This window comes from Stenella coeruleoalba (assembly GCF_951394435.1).
Source record: "Stenella coeruleoalba genome assembly, chromosome: 2".
NCBI lineage: Eukaryota > Metazoa > Chordata > Mammalia > Artiodactyla > Delphinidae > Stenella > Stenella coeruleoalba.
Window position 1 is genome coordinate 83,701,292 of NC_137147.1, and position 18,085 is coordinate 83,719,376.

Consider the following 18,085-nt stretch of genomic DNA (forward strand, 5'->3'; position numbering starts at 1 on the left):
GATATTGATACTGTATTATAGTTATGTAAAACGTTAACATTGAGGGAGGCTGGGTGAAGAATTCACAGGCCCTCTCTGTACATTTCTTTGAAATTTTCTATGAATCTAGAATTATTCCAAAATAAAAAGTATTTTTAAAATTACTGCTTGTTGAAAATTGGGGTTCTAAATTATGTAAACATCTTTCTGATGAGCTTCTAGGACATTTCTTTTTTTTATAAATATAAGTTTATTTATTTTTGGCCGCATTGGGTCTTCATTGCTGCGTGTGGGCTTTCTCTAGTTGCAGTGAGTGGGGGCTACTCTCCATTGCAGTACGTGGGCTTCTCATTGCGGTGGCTTCTCGTTGCAGAGTATCCGCTCTAGGCACATGGGTTTCAGTAGTTGTGGCACACAGCCTCAGTAGTTGTGGCTTGTGGGCTCTAGAGTGCAGATTTAGTAGTTGTGGTGCACGGGCTTAGTTGCTCTGCAGCGTGTGGGATCTTCCCGGACCAGGGATCAAACCCATGTCCCCTGCACTGGCAGGTGGATTCTTGACCATTGCGCCACCAGGAAAGTGTTCCCCTAGGACATTTCTGTGACTATTGTTTCTAAATATTTGTATTGTGCTAAGAGGTGTTTCTTATTGCTCTTCTATTAGGAGGAATTGAGACTGGATCCATCACAGAGATGTTTGGAGAATTCCGAACTGGGAAGACCCAGATCTGTCATACGTTGGCTGTAACATGCCAGGTGAGCTGTTGGGGCTCTAATCAGATCAGCAAGAATGTGTTGATTCCTGTTATTAGCAAGCATCTGTTAGCATGGGCAAAAAATGCACTTTCACTGTTTTCAGGAATGCTATAGCTAGGGGAACTTCCCGGGCCATCCAGTGGTTAAGACTCTGTGCTTCCACTGCAAGGTTCAATTCCTGGTTGGGGAACTAAGATCCTGCATGCCACGTGGCTCGGCCAAAAAAGAAAAAAAAAAGGAATACTATAGCTAGTTAGAAGATAGACTGCTACTGCAAAACTTCCATAGCGTAGAAACTTTCAGATTATTAATTTCACCTACTTTCTTACCAACCACTAGGCCTCCCCTGGCTTCACCTGCCCTCTTCACTAGTTTATATTGTATGATTCATCATTAAATGATTCTTCATTAAAGTCATTCCTTTACAGATACCCTCAGATTTACATCCCCCATCTGAAGAGATGCCATTCCTAGATAAACCCTATCTGTCTTTTCAGTGCCTGTTCCCAAGTAGCTGATCATACTGGAGAAAAATCCTAACATAAAGGTGATTGGCATCACTTTAAATTCAAGATGACAGACTTTAAGTTAACATTTGATACTGCTTGGCAGACCTACTGAATTTCTCCTCTGAAAAAGGTTGAATTCAGGCAGACTTTTTCCCACTCGGTAGGACAGTTATCTCATACTTTGTCCTTTCTTCTCAAACCTTCATGCTTCTCCTCAACCCTCACTCTTAGCCAAATGACCTAACCTGTTCTTCACATCAAAACTACAAAACCCACCTACCTTTTTTTAAAAATTGATTTTATGAAGTATAGTTGATTTACAGTGTTTTGTTAATTTCTGCTGTATAGCAAAGTGATTCAGTTATACTAATATATACATTCTTTTTCATATTCTTTTCCATTATGGTTTATCACAGGATATTCTTTTTTTAAATATTTATTTATTTATTATTAATTTTTATTTTCTTTTTCTTTTTTTCTTTTTGGCTGTGTCGGGTCTTAGTTGCGGCACACGGGATCTCTTCATTGAGGCATGCGGGATCTTTCGTTTCGGCGCACGGGCTCCAGGGCGCACATGGGTTCTGTAGTTTGTGGCACATGGGCTCTCTCATTGAGGCACGCCAGCTCAGTAGTTGTGGCAGGCGGGCTTAGTTGCCCCGCGGCATGTGGGATCTTAGTTCCCTGACCAGGGATCGAACCCATGTCCCCTTCATTGGAAGGTGGATTCTTTACCACTGGGCCACCAGGGAAGTTCCTATCACAGGGTACTGAATGTAGTTCCCTGTGCTATACAATAGGACCTTGTTGTTTATCCATTCTATATATAATAGCTTGCATCTGCTAATCCTAAACTCCCAATCTATCTCCCCCCCCCACCCCTCCATCGCCCCCCACCTCCAGCAACCAGAAGTTGATTCTCTACGTCTTTGAGTCTATTTCTGTTTCGTAGATAGGTTCATTTGCGTCATATTTTAGGTTCCACATGTAAGTGATATCATATGGTATGTCTTTCTCTTTCTGACTTATTTCACTTAGTATGATAATCTCCAGGTCCATCCACATTGCTACAAATGACAATAAAAAATACCCGTCAGCCCAACAATGTATTACTTTGGTAAACTCTAAAAAGGATTTTGGAGAGAGAGACAGTTTTATGGAAAGATGAGTTCAAAATTAGAGGTGGTGGGTTTGAGATGTTTTGAACAAAATGGTATTACAGATCTTCCTTGATATACGATGAGGTAACATCCTGATAAGCCCATCGTAAGTTGAAAGTCATAGGTCACAAATGCATTTAATACACCTAACCTACTGAACATTGTAACTTAGCCCAGCCTACCTTAAACATGCTCAGAGCACTTACATAAGCCTACAGTTGGGCAAAATCATCTAATACAAAGCCTATTTTTTTTATAAAGTATTGAATATCTCATATGTAGTTTATTGAATACTACACTGAAAGTGAAAAACAGAATGGTTGTAAGTGTACCAGCTGTTTACCCTTTGGCTCAGGCAGCTGACTGGGAGCACAGCACACTGCTGCTGCCCAGCATCATGAAAGTATCGTACAGCATATTGCTAGCCTGGGAAAAGATGGAAATTTAAATTTTGAAGTATGGTTTCTACTGAATTTGTATCACTGTTGCACCATAGTAAAGTTGAAAGATTGTAAGTCGAGCCATAGTTAAGTTGGGGACTATCTGTATTTGAATCTAGATAGATTATACTCACTTCTCCCATGGGCAAACTTACTGATGGAGTTGGAGAATAACTGAAAGGAAATCTGCCTCCTTTTAGTTTTTTTTTTTTTTTTTTGGTTTTTTTTTGTGTGTGTGTGATATGCGGGCCTCTCACTGTTGTGACCTCTCCTGTTGCGGAGCACAGGCTCCGGACACGCAGGTTCAGCGGCCATGGCTCATGGGCCCAGCCGCTCCGCGGTATGTGGGATCTTCCCGGACCGGGGCACAAACCTGTGTCCCCTGCATTGGCAGGCGGACTCTCAACTACTGCACCATCAGGGAAGCCCTCTGCCTCCTTTTATCATTATGACAGAGGGGGCTTCCTAGTATCTTTCCATTCAGTGTGAATTCTTATCATCTCAACAAAATAACAGTCATTGTTGGAACTCATTTATAAATTTAAAAATCAAATATAAATTGTTCTCTTTTGTGTTTTTTTCCCTTATAAAACAAGTTATGAACTATCCTTCATAATTCTGTATTTAAATAGCACTTTATAAAAAATGTTTATTACATCATTGTAATGCAGTGCTATAGTTAAAGATGGTATGTGCCATAAAAAAAAATATGGATTTTGTTAGGATCCTGTGTCTTGGGTAGGGTTCACATTTTAGTGAAACACATATATGTGCAGAGGCTAATATTATGAGACTGATTTTCTGAAGTTACCCAAGAAAATCTGTCTCCTCATTTTTTCATGTTACAGATATGTCCATCAGTCAATACTTCTGTCTTGAAGTGGTGAATGCCATTTCTTTCTTTCAGTATTTATTTATTTATGTATTTAGGCTGCACCAGGTCGTAGTTGCGGCATGTGAACTCTTAGTTGCAGCATGCATGCAGGATCTAGTTCCCTGACCAGGGATCGAAGCTGGGCTCCTTGCATTGGGAGTGCGGAGTCTTACCCACTGGACCACTAGGGAAGTCCCGCCATTTCTTGAGATAGGAAAATATTTTGCTTCTTCATGAATAAATGTTTATCTAATAGCTAGAGGCCCAACTTCATGGTCTTCTGTTTTTCTCATCATTTTCCTTTCTCACTTGTCATCTTAATTGTGTTTCTCTCCTCAGTTGCTCTACTGATCTTTTCATTGCAACTAAAATGTCACCATATGACAGCCACGTTAGGATTCCAGTATCAAGTAGACCTAAGCCATGTTGGCTCCATCTCATACATAACTCCTAGTAGAAAAAGACCTTTTTAAATAGAAATGATTTCCCCATGTTGTTTTGGGTTTTTTTAATCTTATTTTTTTTAATTGTTATATTTATTTTATTTTTGGCTGCATTGGGTCTTCGTTGCTGCGTGCAGGCTTTCTCTAGTTGTGTTGAGCGGGGGCTACTCTTCATTGCAGTGCGCGGGCTTCTCACTGTGGTGGCTTCTCTTGTTGTGGAGCACGGGCTCTAGGTGCAGGCTTCAGTAGTTGTGGCTCGCAGGCTGTAGAGCGCAGGCTCAGTAGTTGTGGCGCATGGGCTTAGTTGCTCCACGGCATGTGGGATCTTCCCGGACCAGGGCTTGAACCCGTGTCCCCTGCGTTGGCAGGTGGATTCTTAACCACTGCACCACCAGGGAAGCCCCCCCACCCCATGTTGTTTTGACAGGGATTCATGTGGAATAAATATTTCAAGTACATTACACAATATAGTTGCCATGGCAACTCAGCCTATCACACTGATGCTCTTAAGTTGTACAAACAGACTCCTATATTGGAAATGTTTATTAAGTTGTCGGATAATGCCTATTAATAAACTGAAGGAAAATTCTAAAATATATCCTCTCTATAAAAATAACTGAACATTCACAGTTGGCTGAATAACTACGGATCTTTGATATTTTTTTCAGAGAAAAACAATTCTAATTCATTAATAATAGAAAGGATTACATGTCACCAGCCTAAGAGCTGGAACCAGAGGTATAGAGAGAGTGTTAGATTACTATTTAAATCTAAACGTTATCACCTCACATTTTTTCAGGTTTTCTCAACTTAATGAAGCAAAACCCCACTATATATTAGATCTCTGTCTAATAGTGAAGTTACATAAAGTTGGGAGCCATACTTAGGTTACAAAAATGAATAGCCCATGCTTGTTCAAAGTTCTAGTATAATTTTAAAATTCTGAGAAGACAGTTTAACATAAGTATCAATTTTAAATGCACGTGCCCTTGACAGAAAATATGTCTTACAGAACTTTTCACATATAGTCAAGAATAAATGTGTAAAGAATCTACACCATAGCATTATAAAATGGTGAAAGTTCAAAACTTGCATCACTACAAAATAGGAGGAAGAGTTAAATTATGGTACTAAGCAGGTATTAAAAATAGCTACTTTGGTGGTGTCCCAGCCCAGTAACACAAGATGGCTGAAGTGGCACTGGGAGGGTGAGGTGGAGGAGACAAAATGCAGTGGGGTGCAGAGCATATAGTCCATCCCCTTGTGACTGGCCCAGCAATACCCTGGGACCATGTCCACTTCTCTGCTGTCAGTCGGCCTACCAATGCCATGCCAGCCACTCATGGCCTCCCTTCTCCCAAGGAGGTCTATTTAGCTGGAAAAGAACTCCCTCGCATGCTAGCACTAAAGATACAAGAAAGTGAAAGAAGGGAGAACTTCATTCATCTTAATTCCTGGGGACTTAGCCCCCTGAATGTGAAGATTTTCTCCTCCCCCCAAACTGAGGCAGCTTCTGCTTTCTGTCCTCTTGGCCAGTGGTTTTAAACATTTCCTCTATCAAGACCCTCTTTTGTTATTATACATATCCTTTGCTCCTTTCATGGATTCCTAAGATTTGAAAGATTTATCTGCCAACCTGCATAATGATAGCGTAATCATTTCCCCCTTTCCAAATTAACAACGCCTTCTGTAATTGAGTATACGCTAAAATCAGTGCCCTAAGAGGTGGAGGATATCAAGTCTTCCAAGTACATTCTGTATGTCAGGCACTGTGCTAAACAGTTTACATGAATTATCTAATCTTCAAAACAGTGCCATAGGGAGATTTTATCTACATTTTACAGAAAATGTAGAAACTGAGAATTAATATTCTCAGGTTCACATAGCAAGTGGCAGAATCACATAAAAAGTGTTTGTATGAAAATGTATAGAAAGTGATCTGGAAGAGGACTCCTGTGGGAGATGGGAGTGATAAAGAAGAACTTCCAGTTTTTTACTTTTTTCTATATTGTTTGAATTTTTAATACAAGCATGTAGTACTTTTGTAATTTTGAAAAAATACATTTTCTCAGAAATAGGAAAAGAAAATTTTGGTGCTACCAGGCACTTAATGTAAACTGTCCTGAGGGATTTTCCTCAGAATTTAAAGGTGTATTAGGCTCCAAAGTAGATTTCAAGGGTGGAAAATACACTTTAGCAACATTCACTTAAAATCTGTAGAACTCAGGGTGTCTGGTGTGGGATAGGTAGCCTGAAACAGGTTTCCCTGAGGAGCTCAAAAGACAGTTTTCATGTCATTCCTCCATTTTCTTTCCTTTTTTAAAACTCTTTGTATTCTTCCTTTTCTGCTTTTGTTCATTTTTAACATCTGTGTGTACAATTGGAGCAAACATCTTTTTATTCTTTCTTGCTCATACTGTAGACGTGCTAGGGATGCCCCTGGGGTATTTCCAGTCTCCTTTAGCAACCCTAAGGAATGAACTCTGCTCAATAAAGTGAAGTGTAAGTGTGGTCTGCATATGCTAAAATTAATTGGGTATTGGATCAGGGTCTCTTACTTATTAAAGCTAAGTAAATGATCTTCCAAATGTTTGTTGTCTTGAGAGAATTGATCGGTCGTGTGTTGGTATACAGTCATAGAATTTAAAAAAAAAAAAAATTAGAATTTTTTTTTTTTTTTTTTTAAGAATTTTGTCACCTACTTTGGTCTATATTTCCAAGCACTCCAACTCTGGCTAGACTCTAGCCTCACGTGTTATGGGACACAATGAGCCTCATATCTACTACTAACTGTATTTCTATCAGAAGTGAATGCCTCCTCCCTACCTCTGATTGTCACTTTAAAGTGTTTTTTCCTTTTGCTTTACTGGGAGTGGGAGGAATTATAGACCCATCATGAGGAAGTTGGTCAGTTATATTAGAAGTACAGTGTCATTTCCACTGTTCTTTTTCTCTCTAGCTTCCCATTGACCGAGGTGGAGGTGAAGGAAAGGCCATGTACATTGACACCGAGGGCACCTTTAGGCCAGAACGGCTGCTAGCAGTGGCTGAGAGGTAGGTTACTGGATCAGGTGAGAGAAATATGGCTCCATATGTCACTGTAGTGATTGCCAGGGCTAGTCTGGCTGAAGGGTGTCTCTTCTTCTCTCTTATTGCTCTGTATCCCAAAGTCATATGTGTGTTTCAAAAGAATAACCTTCCTTAGAGAAAAACATGCTCCTTTAGTCAAAAATCTATGAGTTGCTGTCAGACTGGATAAAAAACAAGATCCAACTATATGCTGCCTTCCAGAGAACTACTTAGATTCAAAGACACAAATAGGTTGAAACTAAAAGGATGGAAAAAAGATATTGCATGAAAAGTAACCATAAGAGGGCTGGAGTGGTTGTACTAATATCAGACAAAATAGACTTTAAGACAAAAAAAATCAGTAGAGGCAAAGAGGAACGTTTTAGAACTAAAAGATCAGTTCATGGGGAAGATATAACAAATGTAAACATATAGAGACCTAATAGAGCCCCAAGATATGTGAAACACAAATTGATATAATTGAAGGGTGAAATAGACAATTCAAGCTCACTGGGGCCTAATGCCTCACTTTCAATAATGGATAGAACATTTATCAGATGCCCTGATAAAGAGCATCTACAAAAAACCTACAGCTAGCATCATTTTAATGGTAAAAATCTGAATATTTTCTCTGTAAGGTTGGAAATAAGACAAGGATCTCCACTCTCACTACTTATGTTCCACAATGTACTGTAGATCCTAGCCAGTGCAGTCAGGCAAGAAAATGAAATAAAAGGAATCCAGATTGGAATGGAAGATGTAAAATATCTTTATTCACCAATGATATGATACTGTATATAGAGAATTCTTAGGAAACTACACACAAAAAACTGCTAGAACTAAATTAGTTTGTTGCAGGATGCAATCTCAATATGAAAAATCCATTGTACTTCTGTATACTGTAAATGAACAAGAATTAATAATTCCATTCACAATAGTGTCAAAAAGAATAAAATAGTAATAAGCTTAACCAGAAGTTCAAGACTTGTACACTAGGGACTTCCCTGGTGGTCCAGTGGGTAAGACCCTGTGCTCCCATTGCAGGGGGCCTGGGTTCGATCCCTGGTCGGGGAACTAGATCTTGCATGCCACAACTAAGACCCGGGATAGCCAAAATAAATTTTTTTTTTTTTTTTAAAAAAGGGCTAGTAGGGGCTTCCCTGGTGGCACAGTGGTTGAGAGTCCGCCTGCCGATGCAGGGGACGCGGGTTCGTGCCCCGGTCCGGGAAGATCCCACATGCCGCGGAGCGGCTGGGCCCGTGAGCCATGGCCGCTAAGCCTGCGCGTCCGGAGCCTGTGCTCCACAGCGGGAGGGGCCACAACAGTGAGAGGCCCGCGTACCACAAAAAAAGAAAAAAAAAAGAAAAAGAAAAAAATAAAAAAGGACTAGTACACTGAAAACTAACATTGCTGAGAGAAATTGAAGATCTGCATAGAGAAACATTCCACATTCATGGATTGGAAGATGCAGTATTATTAAAATGGTAAGGGAGTTCCCTGGTTGCCTAGTAGTTAGGATTCTGGGCTTTCACTGCTGTGGTCCAGGTTCAGTCCCTGGTCGGGGAACTGAGATCCTGCAAGCCGAGGTGCAGCAAAAAAAAAAACAAAACACCTCCCCTCAAATTGATCTATAAATTCAACAGAATGCCTATTGAAATTCACCAAGACATTTTTGCTGAAATTGACAAGGTGATTATAAATTAATATGGAAATGTCAAGGACCCAGAATAGCCAAAACATTCTTGGGAGGAAAAAAAGAACAGAATTGGAGGTCTCAGTCTTCCCAATTTTAAAACTTACTATAAACAACAGTAATCAAGACAGTGTGGTGCTGCCATAAGGAGAGACATATGGATCAATGGAACAGAATTGAGAGTTCAGAAATAAACTGTTTTGGGACTTCCCTGGTGGCGCAGTGGTTGAGAATCTGCCTGCCAATGCAGGGGACACGGTTTCCATCCCTGGTCCAGGAAGATACGTGCCACGGAGCAACTAAGCCCATGCACCACAACCACTGAGCCTGCGCTCTAGAGCCCATGAGCCACAACTACTGAGGCTGTGTGCCACAACTACTGAAGCCCACGCACCTAGAGCCTGTGCTCCGCAACAGGAGAAGCCACCGCAATGAGAAGCCAGCGCACCACAACGAAGAGTAGCCCCCACTCGCTGCAACTAGAGAAAGCCCTTGTTCGGCAATGAAGACCCAACACAGCCAAATAAATAAATTTATAAGAAAAAAAGAAATAAACTGTTTCACTTATAGTCACTTGATTTTTGAAAAGGTGAAAGACAATTTAGTGGAGGAAATAATAGTCTTTTCAATAAATGGTGCTAATGTAGTTGGATATCCACCTTACCTTACACTATACATGAAAGTTAACTAAAAATGGATACCATTCTGGTGATTCCTCAGAAAATTAAACATAGAATTACAATATGATTCAGGAATTCCACTTCTGAGTATATACTCAAAAGAATTGAAAGCAGGGACTCAGATAGTTACACACCAGTATTCATGGCAGCCCTGTTCACAGTAGTCAAAAGGTAGAAACAACCCAAGTATCCATCAACAGTTGAATGGATAAACTAAATGTCCTCTATACATACAATGGAAAATTATTCTCAAAATGTAAGGAAATGCTTACAGTATGCTACAACATGGATGAACCTTGAAAACATGCTAAGTGAAATAAGCCAGTTGCAAAAGGACAAATGTATGATTCCTCCTATATGAGGTACTTAGAGCAGTCAAATTCATAAAGACAGAAAGTGGAATGGTGGTTGCTAGGGGCAGGGGTGAGGAGAATGGGGGATTATTGTTTAATGGGTACAGAGTTTCAGTTTGGGATGGTGAAAAAATTCTGGACATGGATGGTAGTGATGGTTGCACAACAACGGGAATGTGCTTCCTGCCATTGGACTGTACACTTTAAAAAGATTAAAATGGTAAATTTTATGTTATGTATGTTTACTGTGTGTGTATATATATATATATATGTATATATATATTTAAAGAATGATAGTCCTATATTTAGCTAAAATTATAAAACTTTCAGGAAAAAAACAGCAGAAAATCTTTGTGACCTTGAAGTAGGCAGAGATTTCTTAGATACAACACAAGAAAGCATAGTCTATGAAAGAAAAAAACGATAATACAGAGTCAGTTTTCATTTAATCAAAATTTGAAACTTCTGTGCTTCAAAGAGCACTATCAAGAAAATAAAAAGACAACCCAAAGAATGTGAGAAAATATTTGCAAATCATATCTGATAAGGTTCTAGTATCAAGAATATATAAAGAACTCTCACAACCCAGCAGTAAGACACCCCAATTAAGAAATGGGCAGGGCTTCCCTGGTGGCGCAGTGGTTGAGAGTCCGCCTGCCGATGCAGGGGACACGGGTTCGTGCCCCGGTCTGGGAAGATCCCACATGCCGCGGAGCGGCTGGGCCCGTGAACCATGGCCGCTGAGCCTGCGCATCCGGAGCCTGTGCTCCGCAACGGGAGAGGCCACAACAGTGAGAGGCCGTGTACACAAAAAAAAAAAAAAAATGGGCAAAGGACTTGTATAGACATTTCTCCGAAGCAGATGTAAAATGGCCAATAAGCACATGCAGAGATGCTCAACATTATTATTCAAGAAGAAATGCAAATTAAAACCACAGTGAGATACCACCACTAGGATGGCTGTAATGAAAAAGTAACAAGTGTCAGGGAGGATGTGAAGAAACTGGAACCCTAATACATTGCTGGTGAGAATGTAAAATTGTGCAGTCACTTTGGAAAAGAACAATGTGGCAGTTAAACATAAATTTGTCATATAGCCCAGCAATTTCACTCTGGTTATGTACCCAAGAGATATGAAAACATGTCCACACAGAGACTTGTTTGTGGATGTTTATAGTATTGTTATAGTGGCCAAAACCTGGAAACAACCCAATTGTCCATCCACTGATGAACGAATAAAATCTGGTTGATCCATACAATAGACCGCTATTCAACAATTAAAAGGAATGAAGTACTGATACTTGTTACAGCATGAATGACCCTCAAAAAACATGCTAAATGATAGAAGCTAGACATAAAAGACCACATATGGTTCCATTTATATGAAATTTCCAGAAAGAAAATCTGTAGCGGGAATTCCCTGGCAGTCCAGTGGTTAGGACTTCGTGCTTCCACGTAGGGGGCATGAGTTCAATCCCTGGTCGGGGAACTAAGATCCTGCATGCCACGAGCCAAAAATTTAAAAAAATTAAAAAAAAATCACTTCAGGTGTCTTTTTGTTTTTGACTGCGTTGGGTCTTCGTTGCTGCGTGCGGGCTTTCTCTAGTTGCGGCGTGTGGGGGGCTACTCTTCTCTGCGGTGCATGGGCTTCTCATTGCGGTGGCTTCTCTTGTTGCCGAGCACGGGCTCTAGGTGCGCAGGCTTCAGCAGTTGTGGCTTGTGGGCTCAGTAGTTGCGGCACACGGGCTTAGTTGCTCCGTGGCATGTGGGGTTTTCCCGGACCAGGGCTCGAACCGGTGTCCCCTGCATTGGCAGGCAGACTCTTAACCACTGGGCCACCAGGGAAGTCCTATTTGTTTTCTTTTTGAAAATAGCCATTCTGGCAGGTGTGAGGTAATATAGCTCATTGTGGTTTCAATTTGCATTTCCCTTGTGATTAGTGATATTGAGCATCTTTTCATGTGCCAGGTGTTTGTTAAATATGCAAATTATCACAACTCTTCCCTAAGCATTGTGATTCATTAAGTCTGGTTTAGACCTAGGATTTTTTTTTTTTTTTTTTGCGGTACGCGGGCCTCTCACTGCCGTGGCCTCTCCCGTTGCGGAGCACAGGCTCCAGACGCGCAGGCTTAGCGGCCATGGCTCACGGGCCTAGCCGCTCCGCGGCATGTGGGATCTTCCCAGACCGGGGCACAAACCCGTGTCCCCTGCATCGGCAGGCAGACTCTCAACCACTGTGCCACCAGGGAAGCCCGGAATTTAATTTTTTTAACAGAGTATTCTTATCCTTAGGAAGTTCTGGAAACACTAAGAGAAGTTGCTTATTTCCAACCAAATTTTTCCAAGTTGTGGGAATTGAAAGTTCTATGTGCTGCATCAGGAATGTAAGCACAGAGATCCCCATAGTCGTCTTTGTGAACTCTGTTGAGAGAAAAGCCAGGATGACTCTTTGTTTTTCTAGTAAATCTTCCATATTCTGACAGCAAAAGGTAATCTCCGTTCCTGATAGTAGATTATATCAGTGTTTCTTGAGGCAAGACTAGAAGACTTGTGCAGTACAGTACTTAGGCCTCTTCAGTCTTTTTTTCTGTCTTATAGTTATGATTTAAATAAAGAAAATTTTATCTCCTTATTTCCATTTGGTCAGGATCCCAAGGTAAAACTCTATCTTCACTTCATTTTCTTCTCTCCATGCCCAGACTCAACAAATTCATCATCATCAATCCACTTAATACAAGAGCTAAACTTCCATCCATGTTGATAATGGTGAAGAATAGCTGGTGAAATGTCCAGGAAAGTGCAAAGACTGCATGTGCCTAATATGATGAATCAATTCATCATAAGATGTGGAAAATTCAGTTGGATAGAGTGGGATCTCCTGATATTGTGGTTCAGCTTATTGCAGTGTTATTTCAAGTGCTAGAACATTCTTTTGTTTTTCTATTCTTTTGGGTAGGAAAAATGAGAGGAAAACTATTTACTAAAGCTAAGTCTCAGAAAAATAGGTTTGACACAGTGTATGCTTTTGTAATGATCAGAATCTACATAGAATAGACTACTTTTTAAAGACTGATAAAATCTTAAGCATAGAAGTTTTTGGTTCTCAAGGAATTATAGCACACTGATTTTGTTTAAACAGATTATCTTTTGAACTGTTACATAAGGGAGTCAGTATTATACTTTTAGACTATAATGATTTTAGGTAACATTAATGTGAAAATATTACTTGAGTTAAAGTGATGATATATAATTCTCTTTTGGTTTGGGTTATAGATAAAAGCTGTATTCAGCAACATTTATTCAGAATGTACTAGGTATAAAAAAAAATGTGCTAGTTGGAAAGGCCTAGTCTTTTCCCTCAGGGAATTTGTTGTCTAGTAAAAGAATGGCAGGTAGCTCCTCCCAAGTGCCATAGAAAAGCCTAAATCAAGTTTTCTGTAAGTGCAGAAGAGGGAGAATCACGTCTATTTGAGAGGTGCAGGGAAGCTTTTATAAAAGTGCGGGTATTTAGTTGTCTTGATAGATGGATAAATCAAACTACCTTTGAAGAAATGGGGTCCCATTAGCATACATTTAATGAGAAGTTGTCTTACTTGGACCACCTTGAGTATTCATGTCTTAGGAAGCAGTTACAAAGGTGAGAAAATATAGATTGTTCTAAGAAAATAGGAAGTATTTTTAAATGCAAAGGGAAGAAAAATCATTATTGAGGTATAAGATGAATTAAGGTATCACTTATTTAACCATACTAGATACATGTCACATATTCCATAACTGTAACTAGTTACTAGCAAGAAAAAAGGGGAGAATAGATGAAATATACTTACTTCTCTTAAACCTCTTACAGTTTTGAGTCCTTAGAAGGTTTCTGAGCTTAGAAGGTTTTATTCCTATACAACAGCAGTTTATGTATGTTTTTAATTGATCTTTGATTGATTCATTGTTTTTGTTTCAGTCCCAATTCTGTCATGCTGCCCTTTGTTTTTCCAGGAGACCATTGTTTCCTTATATTTGGAAATTTCTCATTCTAGTTCAGGAGTCCTCAAAAAATAAATTTGATTTATTCTGAAGTCCTGCCAGGTAGATCTACTCTAAAGCAGTTGCTGTCATCTCTTTATAGTTTGCCTGGGCTTCCTAATAGAAAGGGAATTATATTCTTTAGCCTTCTTACTATCATTTCTTACCTACCCATCCAGGTAATTTCGTTGTTAGAGATGAATTTCTCATCTGCCTTAGTTCTGTGTGCAGCCTCAAAATGTTCTTTCTTCTAGATATGGCCTCTCTGGCAGTGACGTCCTGGATAATGTAGCATATGCTCGAGGGTTCAACACAGACCACCAGACCCAGCTCCTTTATCAAGCGTCAGCCATGATGGTAGAGTCCAGGTATGTGGGCAATAGAAGATACTGAATATGTTCCCAGAGCCCTTACCCTGAATCTTGTACATGCGGCCAATTTGATAGTAGCTTGAATTAGATATGGGGAGATTTAAGTTTTAGTTCCTATTTTGCTACTCTTTGTCATTTAGGTCAAGTCGCTTTTAAAATATGAAGCTATAATCCACCTGAACTTGTTGGAATTTTTTACTTTGTTAAAGGGTTATTCAGAAATGGATGCTGTATAAATAAATAATATATAACTATAAAATTGCAGGGTAATGGGAAAGAGCAGAATATGACATGGGCTAGAAACAGGCTTCAGAGAATCCATGTTCCCTGTAGGTATGCACTGCTAATTGTAGACAGTGCCACCGCCCTCTACAGAACAGACTATTCAGGTCGAGGTGAGCTTTCCGCCAGGCAGATGCACTTGGCCAGGTTTCTGCGGATGCTTCTGCGACTTGCTGATGAGGTAAGTTGTGGGTAGGGACAGAGAATGCCTACTTTCAGGGGCCATGAATTCTAGTAGCCTTGCTGGGAGGCCAGGATACCAGGGCCTGGTATCATCAAGTTATCAGTTAGATATAGAGACTTCAGTCATTCATTGCTTTATGGGGGATAAGCAGTAAGTCTCTTGGAATGTCTGACCACAAAAAAATGACATTTATCCTTTTCCTGTCAGTTTGGTGTAGCAGTGGTAATCACCAACCAGGTGGTAGCCCAAGTGGATGGAGCAGCCATGTTTGCTGCAGATCCTAAAAAACCTATTGGAGGAAATATCATTGCTCATGCCTCAACAACAAGGTAAAGTGATGGGAGAGATGGCTTCATCATGGAATGTCATATTAACTGTGCAATAGACATGAAGATAACATTTCCATTTGAACCTTGTTAACTGCTGCTGTTGTGTAATTAGACACGGGAGCCCTTGCTTAACCTAATTGTCATGCTCTGGTTAGAACAGGTGTTTGGCTTTTAGTTCATAAAGGAATCAAAAGCTCTCATATGTGGAAGAATAAATATGAGCAATTGATATCTCATTATTTTTTAAAAGGTTTCAATATGGGAAATCCACTGGGGGGCAGGGGGTGAGCAGAAATGCATTCCTCTGGATTGCAAGTGCCCTAAGGCAGTGGTCCCCAACCTTTTTGGCACCAGGGACCAGTTCTGTGGAAGACGATTTTTCCACGGGGTGGGGGTAGTGGGGGGGGTGGCCAGGATGGACGGTTCAGGCGGTAATGCAAGCGATGGGGAGCGGCAGATGAAGCTTCGCTCACTCACCCTCTGCTCACCTCCTGCTGTGCGGCCCAGTTCCTAACAGGCTGCGGACAAGTACTGGTCCACGGCCCGGGGGTTGGGGACCCCTGCCCTAAGGAATACAGAAAGATCCCCAAAGTCCTTCTAGGAAGTATATATGTCTAAAAAATTTTTAGATCTACTATAAATAGTCAGGAATATAATTTTTTTTTTTTTTAATGTTGAGCCTTCTTTTATTTATTTTTATTTTTGCTGTGTTGGGTCTTCATTTCTGTGCAAGGGCTTTCTCTAGTTGTGGCAAGCGGGGGCCACTCTTCATCGCGGTGCACGGGCCTCTCACTATTGTGGCCTCTCTTGTTGTGGAGCACAGGCTCCAGACGCGCAGGCTCAGTAGTTGTGGCTCACGGGCCTAGCTGCTCCGCGGCATGTGGGATCTTCCCAGACCAGGGCTCGAACCCGTGTCCCCTGCGTTAGCAGGCAGATTCTCAACCACTGTGCCACCAGGGAAGCCCAGGAATAGAATTTTTTAATTATAATAACTTTGGTGCTTTGGTCTGTGTCTTTGTCCCAGACTGTACCTGAGAAAAGGAAGAGGGGAAACCAGAATCTGCAAAATCTATGACTCTCCTTGTCTTCCTGAAGCTGAAGCTATGTTTGCCATCAATGCGGATGGAGTAGGAGATGCCAAGGACTGAATCGTTGGGTTTTTTCCTGTGATAAACCTTAAGTGCTGCAGCCTAATGGAGAGGACTGCTCCCTGAGGTTCTTCACAGGCCTCTTCCTGTTGTGACTGCCAGGAAAAGGCTTCCAGGAAAACAGCTATTATATCGGCTTTTCTTACGGTGTAAACACGAGACAGGTCAGTAGTCACAAGCTGATCTGAAATGTTTATTCCTTCTAGTATATTAATCTCTATGTGAATTCTTTGGTTTGGGGGTGTAGGTATGAAGTACCTTTGACATCATAGTGCCTTGGGGTTGACTCAGGACTAACGGCTATTGGCCAATCTTATGTCTCTAAGAGAACTAAAACTGGAGAGACCTGGCTTCTCTCACTGTCTGAATAATGTTGGGGAAAAATATGCCTGAGCTATGTGGCAAAGGGAGTGGGTCTCCTCACAGGTTTTTTTTTTCTCTGCCAGTAAAACTCTTAAATCAGAAGCAGGTAAAGTTTGTGTGTCTGAATTAGCTTATATAAGAATGTTTTTTTAGATAAGGGTTATTGAATAGGCCTGCTGGGCTACCAGCCCTTCACCATCTACTCTTTTTTAATGCTAAGAGCAATTCAAGATAGTTCTGGAATCTTAAACATTTCGGAAGCTCTTCAAGTAAGTAGATTCAATGTGGGACTGCTAATAAAGTAGTTATTTGTAGTGAATGTGCTGCTTGTAGGAGTTATTCTGGTACAAGCTGAATATTTCAGGATAGGGCCTTCATAATATAGTTTTGGCTCTGGGTAGGGTGATCAGTTTCTATTGCTTTAAAATTGAAAATTTAAAAGGGAAGTCCCACATTCAGATGATTCATTTTATACTCCTTTAACCTAATAGAAGATCTCACAAGATGGCTACACCATGGCTTTCCTGTGGCCTTTGTTTTTATTCTTTAAGTTTTGTATTGTATAGGGCTGGTTCTTGCCCAGATTATTCTACTTCAGGGGTTTGAGATACTCCTTCCCCTTCAAACTTCTACCCAGGATGGGTTCTAACCAACTCTTCCAATTTCAAAGGGCTTCTCGGCTAGTATTAGGAGAGGCAGTGCAAATCTCTGCTGTTGCCAGTGTTGATCCTACTATATGTAGGGAGATAGGAAGATACAATTTAATGCAACTTTGTTTTAAAAACAGTTCTGTTCCGTGACTTTATAGAACAGAGTACCTCCTAGGCCTTCTTTTGTTTCTACATTACAGAACAAACCTGGGATGAAATAATAAAGCCACAGTAACAGATTCTGGAATGGAAGCTTGGTTCTTAAATAAAAGCATCTCCATCTTTTAGTCCTATAAAGTATTTAAGTGACCTTGACCTAAAAACTTCTCAATTTTTCTTGTAGGGAGGATTTTCTTTTCAGATGGGATTAGGCTTTGTGCTATTGGCCCTGAGAGGGTCAGGGAACACCTGCTTAGTTGGACTAGGCCTTGTTAGGCTAAAAATAAGCTCTTTTTATGTTTTACATTGAACTAAAATTTTCTCTGGAAGTATTATTAACCAGAGAGCTCATTCTAAACTGTTTGGTACTGTTTTTCTACTTGTCTGCAATAGTCTCATAGTAGAAAACAGTTATGGAAGTGTGAAGCAAGAATAAGGAGCTATAGCAAACATAGAAAGGGGATTATAATCACGTCTAGTTAAATTTGGTTTATTTCAGGTTTGTACCAAAATATATTCTAGGCAGCTCCTCAGATCATCATTTTCACAGTCTCATAAGCCTTATGCACTGCTGTCGTTCAAAAGCTGCCAGGACTCTGGAAGTCAAGTGGTCCAGCCCCTCGGCCCAGGAA

The 18,085-nt window shown here is 40.5% G+C and overlaps 1 protein-coding gene across 4 annotated transcripts in view; it reads left to right on the plus strand.

The window, feature by feature from the left end:
- The window catches only part of RAD51 (RAD51 recombinase), a 34,044-nt gene extending 17,756 nt beyond the window's left edge, over positions 1–16,288 (plus strand). For all 4 annotated transcript variants that reach the window (XM_079912240.1, XM_079912241.1, XM_079912239.1 and 1 more), the window contains 6 exons: positions 641–732; positions 7,115–7,209; positions 14,222–14,335; positions 14,672–14,801; positions 15,012–15,133; positions 16,158–16,288. In XM_079912240.1, the coding sequence (XP_079768366.1) occupies positions 641–732; positions 7,115–7,209; positions 14,222–14,335; positions 14,672–14,801; positions 15,012–15,133; positions 16,158–16,281 (677 nt within the window). In that variant the 3' untranslated portion in view covers positions 16,282–16,288. The remainder of the gene's footprint in view (positions 1–640; positions 733–7,114; positions 7,210–14,221; positions 14,336–14,671; positions 14,802–15,011; positions 15,134–16,157) is intronic.
- The last annotated feature ends 1,797 nt before the right edge of the window (positions 16,289–18,085 follow it).